This window comes from Brassica napus, chromosome A5, assembly GCF_020379485.1.
Source record: "Brassica napus cultivar Da-Ae chromosome A5, Da-Ae, whole genome shotgun sequence".
Classification (NCBI taxonomy): domain Eukaryota; kingdom Viridiplantae; phylum Streptophyta; class Magnoliopsida; order Brassicales; family Brassicaceae; genus Brassica; species Brassica napus.
In genome coordinates, this window is record NC_063438.1 from 16,578,306 (window position 1) to 16,585,680 (window position 7,375).

The 7,375-nt window shown below is 39.7% G+C and overlaps 1 protein-coding gene across 1 annotated transcript; it reads left to right on the forward strand.

Moving 5' to 3' along the window:
• The first annotated feature begins 780 nt into the window (after nt 1–780).
• On the forward strand, nt 781–4,301 carry LOC125608622. Its single transcript, XM_048779049.1, has 6 exons — nt 781–2,716; nt 2,786–3,307; nt 3,380–3,468; nt 3,551–3,608; nt 3,738–3,926; nt 4,012–4,301. The coding sequence occupies exons 1-6, from the start codon at nt 781–783 to the stop codon at nt 4,299–4,301; spliced, it is 3,084 nt and encodes a 1,027-aa protein (XP_048635006.1).
• The last annotated feature ends 3,074 nt before the right edge of the window (nt 4,302–7,375 follow it).

Genomic DNA, 7,375 nt, shown 5'->3' on the forward strand with positions numbered 1-7,375 from the left:
CCGGATAGGTTATCTTCACTAGATCTCGGATCTCAACTGTCGTATTTTAATCTCGAGAGAGTGTCGATCGATGTGACTTGATGTACATCGACCGATACACCTTTCACTAGTAAAAATCTATCGCATAGCCACTGTAATGCCACTTAAAAACCGTGGCTATTTAAAAGAAGCCACGACACCGCCACGTAAAAGCCACGAAACGTAAAAAGCCACGGTAAAATTAAAAAAGCCACGATCAAGTCACGAAACAAAGCATGGCACGTCAAAGCCACGGAAACGCTACGAAACTTTCGTGGCTGTATAATTTAGCCACGAATTTGCCACTAATAAAACGTGGCACCATTTTGTTTTTTTGTGCCGACATAAAAAAGGAAGTATTACGTCCAATCGTTTGACGAAATGGGATATAGCCACGGTTGTTTCATGGCTGTTTCGTGGCTATACTTGCTTTTTGAGTCTTTATTCTGGTTATGGCAGAGAAATATTCGTTTGGCAATGATATTTTAACGGAGCCACGAATATTTCGTGGCCTTGTCGTGGCTATTTCGTATCATATATACGCTTCATAACCGTGACATTTAGAACTTTTGTTCTTCTCTCAAATTTTCAGAACAAAATGTCTTTCTACTTTCAATCTAGAGAATGGATGGATCAAAGAATTGATCCTGAGAGTAATCATGTTTCTGAAATATTTCTTGGAGGTGTTGATGCATTTATTCAATTTGCGTGTAATCAAGAAGATTACAAAGAAAGAGAAACTTTGTTGTGTCCGTGTGCTCGATGCAAAAACGTGAAGCAAGAGTTGTCGCACGACATCTATTCTTGTACGGTTTCAAGGGAAATTATTATTTTTGGACGAGTCATGGAGAGAAATTCAACGATGTTGGTGAGAGTTCCGGAGCGAATCATTCGACGGGTGAAGAAGAAATGTTAGAGACTCCTATTTGGAATGCTTATGAAGATCACCACCAGAATATTCCAGAGGTACCCGCAGACATTGCGCCAGCTTACATGCCGGAAGCTATAGAAGAGACAGACATAGCACAACCCTATCATGATAGTGTTTTTGAAGCATTTGAAGCAGCGACTCAACCTCTCTACGAAGGATGTGCAGAAGGAATTTCTCAGTTGTCTCTTGCTTCGCGGATGATGAAAGTGAAGATAGATTATAATCTACCAGAAGCTTGTGTAGATGAGATATCTGAAGTATTTAAAAACATACTTCCGCAGCCAAATAAAGCTCCAGCAACATATTACGAGACAAAGAAACTGACACGGTCGCTTGGGTTACCCTTACAGAAGATTGACGTATGTGTGAAGAACTGTATGTTATTTTGGAAGGGAGATGATGCAAAGTTGGTCAGTTGTCGGTTTTGTGGAGAAGATCGCTACTACCCGAAGAACGGAAAAGGTAAAAACAAACCGAAACAGAGAATGTTTTACCTCCCAATAGCAGATCGTCTGAAACGTCTATACCAACTTGAGGCGACAGCTTCCAATATGCGGTGGCATAAGGAGCATGTAACTCCGGAAGGAGAAATACATCATCCATCTGATGCCATAGCGTGGAAACACTTCAATGAGTTATATCTTGGATTTGCTGCTGAAAGCCGGAACATTTATCTATGCTTATCAACGGATGGGTTTAATCCGATTGGTATGAATGGCGAAGCACATTCCCTTTGGCCAGTTATTGTAACTCCATACAATTTTTCTCCGGGAATGTGTATGAAAAGAGAATTCTTATACCTTTCGGTGCTAATTCCCGGACCCAAACATCCAAGAAAAAGCTTAGATATTTACCTTCAGCCGCTGATTGAAGAGTTACAGAGTTTATGGAAAGATGGTGTGGAGGCATATGATATTTCAAGGAAAGAAAGATTCATAATGCGAGCAGTGTTGATGTGGACGATAAGCGATTTTCCAGCGTATGGGATGCTTTCAGGTTGGACGACACATGGTCGGTTATCGTGCCCATATTGTCAAGATGACACAGGTGTGTTCTGGTTGCGTAATGGACGGAAACATAGTTGGTTTGATTGCCACAGAAGGTTTTTAGATGAAGATCATCCTTACAGAAGAAACACTCAAGCATTTACACGGGGAAAAACAGTTGTGGATCCTCCTCCACCATGGTTGACCGGAGAAGAAATATTGCGTGAGAGGATAACTAATATAAAAGGTTTATCAAAGTCCGTTGAATGTGGAGGGAATGGACATGATAATCCATCCAAGACAATATCTGAATACGGAGTTACTCACAATTGGGTTAAGAAGAGTATTTTCTGGGAGTTACCGTATTGGGAAACTCATCTTCTTCGGCATAACCTTGATTTCATGCACATTGAGAAAAACTTCTTCGATAACCTCACGAACACATTGTTAAATGCTCCTGGAAAGACAAAAAACAACGTAAAAAGCATATTGGATCTTCCAGGTCTATGCAAAAGGCGTGATTTAGAGATGAAAGAGGATGGACCGATGCCCGTGCCAATATTCAGGCTGTCAAATGCGGCTAAGCGAGAATTCCTTCTGTGGCTGAAAAATGATATAAAATTCCCCGATGGATATTCCTCCAAATTTAGTCGATGTATTGACGAAAGCAATTTAAAGCTACATGGACTGAAAAGTCATGATTGTCATGTCATTATGCAACGACTCTATCCATTTGTATTCGCGGAACCTCTTCCAAAAAATGTTCATATGGCAATTAGAGGTATTTATTTTTTATATTATCTTAATAAATACTATGATTGATGTTATAACTTTAATGTTTTGTTTACAGATATTGCCCTCTTTTTCCAAGATATCTCTTCGAGGATTTTGAAAGAATCAGATATTGGTCTTTTAAAGGCAAATATCGGTGTGAAGCTTTGTAACTTGGAAAAGATTTTTCCTCCATCGTTCTTCGATGTTATGCAACATCTTCTTGTGCACCTTCCAGATAAGGTAGCCTTAGGTGGGCCCGTCCATTTTAGGTGGATGTATGTATTTGAAAGATACATGTACCATTTCAAGAAGATGGTCAGAAACAAAGCACGCATTGCGGGTTCGATAGTTGCACAATGGATAAACAAGGAGATTTCAAGAGCATCCTCAAATTATTTTGGTCATCCTGAGATCATGAGCATTCCAGAAGGTCCAAATGATATTCGTTTCTCATACAATTATCCGGATGTACCACCTTTGTTTTACCACGAAGGGAGAATCAGTGGTCAATGCTCAACTGGTTGGTTAAATGATAAAGATAACACCGTTCTTCAGACATTTATGATGCTCAACTGTGAAACATTTGCTCCATATGCAGGTACTTTAATAGTATGAAAATATAATATAAATACATATTTCTAGTATTTTAAATGTGTGCAGATGTTTGAAGAATATATGACACGGAGTATTCCTGATATTACTCTAGTTGCAATGCAAAAAGCGAAAGACACCAACTTTGCAGAGTGGTGCAAAGACTATGTGAGTTTTTGTTTTAATATTATCAAGTTCCACAATTTATTTATTTTATGATGTAATTTATAACAATGTTATTCTATTGCAGATTAACGATGCGACTCAGTTTTACACATTTCCTATGTGGATGTTGGATTTTGTACAAGGTCCTAGGTGCAATTATAGGTCTTGGCCAATATATCACACCCGGGGATACACTTTCCACACACATAACCACAGTCAAAATAGAAAAACTCAACATTATGGTGTTTGTGTTCCTGGAACCAATGAGACAGACAACTATGGCCTCATACAAGAGATTATGATGGTGGAGTATCATGGTGATGTTGGCTTGAAGGTCATGATTTTTAAATGTTCGTGGTTTGACACCACGGAAAATCGCGGTATGAGAATACATCCATCTGGTCTTGTTGATGTCTCACCACGAAGACAATATGCAAAATATGATCCTTTTGTATTACCTGGTAAGTGAAATATATATGTGCTTGAGATTTAATGTTTGATGAAAAGCCATAATTTTAAACTTCGATGTTATTGTATCATAACCAGGTAATTGTGATCAAGCATGTTTTATTTCTTATCCACGGGTACGTCGACATTCTGCCGATGATTGGTGGGCATGCGCAAAAATTATTCCTCGAGGAATCCGAGAAACGTCCGAAATTGCTTTAACTGCGTGGCAGGATGATAGACGTGACCAAGTTGCAGAAAGTTCATTGTTACGGGTGGAAACACATGTTGTTGACGATGTTTCTGATTATGATCTTGCCCCGGTGAATCCTCCAAACGATGAATATGTATCAGATGTTGAGGTGCAATCAGACGGTGATTCAGAGTAGTCAAATATATGCTTAAGGTTGTAAAATATGTTATAAGGTTTGTAAAATATGTTGTAAGGTTGTAAAATATGTTATAAGGTTTGTAAAATATGTTGTGAGATTGTTGGAAAAATTATATTATGTAAAATATATGAATGTATGAAGAGTTTGAATTGTAGTTGTTGTATGGGTATAAGGTTTGATGGAAAAGAGTTTGGGTTTTAGGGATTGTGCTTTAGGGGTTGGGTGTTTGTGGTTACGCGTTTTTAGATAGAGCCACGGTTTATTAGTGGCTGTTTCGTGGCTATAAGGAAAATAGAGAAAACTAATTGGTTTGGCTCGAATTTTTTTTGGTTTCCCGCGAGATATTACTTATTGGCACTGTAATTGCGTGGCTAAATCGTGGCTAGTCCAAAATTTTGGTAAACCAATTGGATTGGCTCCAATTGATTTGGTTTTGGCTCCAATTGTTTTTAATTTCGCGGTTCAGTGCCACGGTTTAGCCACTGATATTTCGTGGCTTTAGAAAAGTGTTTAATAATTCAGTTTTCTTCTTTCTTCTCAACACTTAGAGAAAAAAAGACAAACTCTCTCTCTCGACTCGCGATGGAACGGTTCTTCTCCTCTCCGTTTCTTGTGTCGCCGTCTCCGGTTCAATCTCGCCGTCTCCGATTCCATCTCCCACCTCTCATGGTAACCCTCTCTCTTTCTCTTCTCCTTTCTCGGAGATGAAACCCTTCGATTCTCGATTCGATATGATGTTTTAGGGTTTTCGATCTAGGGTTTCGATTTCTCTCTGTCTTGTTTGATTTGTTGTTACATGTCTACTTTCTGTTTCGATCTAGGGTTTTGTTTATTTTAGAGTATCGATTAGGGGTTTTGTCTGTCTACTTTCTGTTTCGATTAGGGGTTTTGTCTGTCTACTTTCTGTTCTTCGTTTAGATTTGTCTTTCTCTCTTTCTTGACTCTAAAGATGTGTTCTTGTTGGTTTTGTACAGATGAACTCAACAAGAGCACCTGGAACACAAGCTGCGTCTCCTCCTACGCCTCCGGGTGCTACTGGACCCGCTGTTTACCATGCTGGGTCTCCTCTTATGCCTCCTGGTGCTACTGGAGCCACTCCAAACCATGCTGCTTCCTCATCTCGTTCCAACAGCTACCCGCAGATGACCCTTAATGCGATGCTCAACTCACCTGCTAGGCTCTCACAGCCACATCTCCATCCTGATAAGCCGAATGGAGCTTTATGGTAAGATCACTTCCTCATCTTTGAATGTTTCTGTTATTTGAATTGGGTCTTTGATTGGTTAGGATTGTTTCTGTTAGGATTGTTTTGTGAAATTTTAGGTAGGATTTTGTCATAGTCTTGTTTCTGTTACTGATGTTTGTTATCATCTTAGGTTTGGTATTGACCCATGTATCCATGCTTTCATCCGTGCAACTTGGCAAGGATACTACATCATGTAGTCTACATGGGTCCTTGGAAGAGTTGGAATAAGGTGCCTGAGGAAAGGAAGGATTCCGGGTGGCAAACGTTTGTGGTAATCAAAAATTACATTTTTTTTTAAATCTCTTACTGTTATTATTTCCTGTTTCTAAACCTCTAACTGTTTTGTTTTTTGTTGTAGCAAAATTTCTACTGGGAGCCTCAATTTAATGATTTGGTCTACGGTCTGTGGAAGAAGGAAACGATGACAACCGTTGGTGAAAGGATTAGCAAGAAGAAGAGGCAACACAAGAAGCCAAAGTACATCAATGATAGCGACTGGACACTGCTTCTGGAGTATTGGGCGACTGATGAAGCTAAAAAGAAAAGCAAGAAGGCTGCTAAAAGCCGCAAGGCTGATCCTGTGGGTAAAGGGTGCCACAAGCATAATGCAGGCCCTAGGTATTTTGCAAGGATAGCGTATAACATGGTATCTTCCATGTCTGTACTATAAATAATTTTTTTTCTAATCTGTCTTCCTAATTTCTTTCTTTTTGCAGACGCAAGCCTCTGGTGAACCACCATCCTACACTGCCCTTGTCAGGGAGACACACTCCCGACCAGATGGGACTTTTGTGGACTATCGGGCTGAAGAACTGGTAACTCAGGCCGAGATGGAAGCCACACAGCTCTCTAACACTGAAGGATCACTAGGGAGTCCAAGTGCATCATCTGCTCCTTCTCGCCTCATGTTAAACAAGGCTTATCTGAAGGTATGATAGCTTAACATTTTTATTCTCGGACACTTTTAATCTTCTGTTCTGTTTTGACAATTTCATTACATGTGTTACCTGAGTTGATCAAATAGCCTTATGTTAGTTTCTGTTTGGTCTTGCTTGGTTTTGAATATTTTTCCATTTCTCTTGACAGAATGCTAAGAGTAAGAGGGGATATGTTTACGGACTGGGCAGTGAACAATTCAGGGAGCATGCGCCTTCTTCACGCGTCCCCAATGGTATTGCCCGCAACCTGGACCTGGAGATGCGTGTGGGCGGTCTTGAGACAACCCTCCAAAGTGTCACTTCTGATGTTGCTGGGGTGAAACAGGACGTCTCAGACATGAGGCAGGACTTTGCAGCAACAAGGGAAGCAATCAATCAGCTCCTCCAAACACTTAGGCCCCCGCAAGCACCTACTGGACAGACTTCTGATCATCAGGCTCAAGCACCAACTGGTCAGCCTAATCCTCCCAATGGCATTTAGAAGTTGGTACTTTATCTTATAACCTTTTTTGTAACAAGGTCTTTTGTAACAAGGTCTTTTGATAGTCTTCTTAGACTCAAAACTTTTAACCTTGTCTTATGTAACTTTTTATGAATGTTGAACCTTGACTATCTTGTATATTAAGCTCTGTGTTTATTGAATGTGCAATTTTAATAATTTGAATGAATCTCTAATATGAAAATTGGCTAATTAAAACTAATCAAACCGAATGTTTTTCAAAACAGTGGATACTATAAATGTTGAATCTTAGTAGCTAAATCGTGGCTATAATAGCCACTGAAAAACAGTTTTAAACCGTGGCTAATAGTGCCACGTCGAATAAGTGGCAGTATCGTGGCTATTATAGCCACTAGCAATAGCCACGTCTTAATATTATATCGTGGCT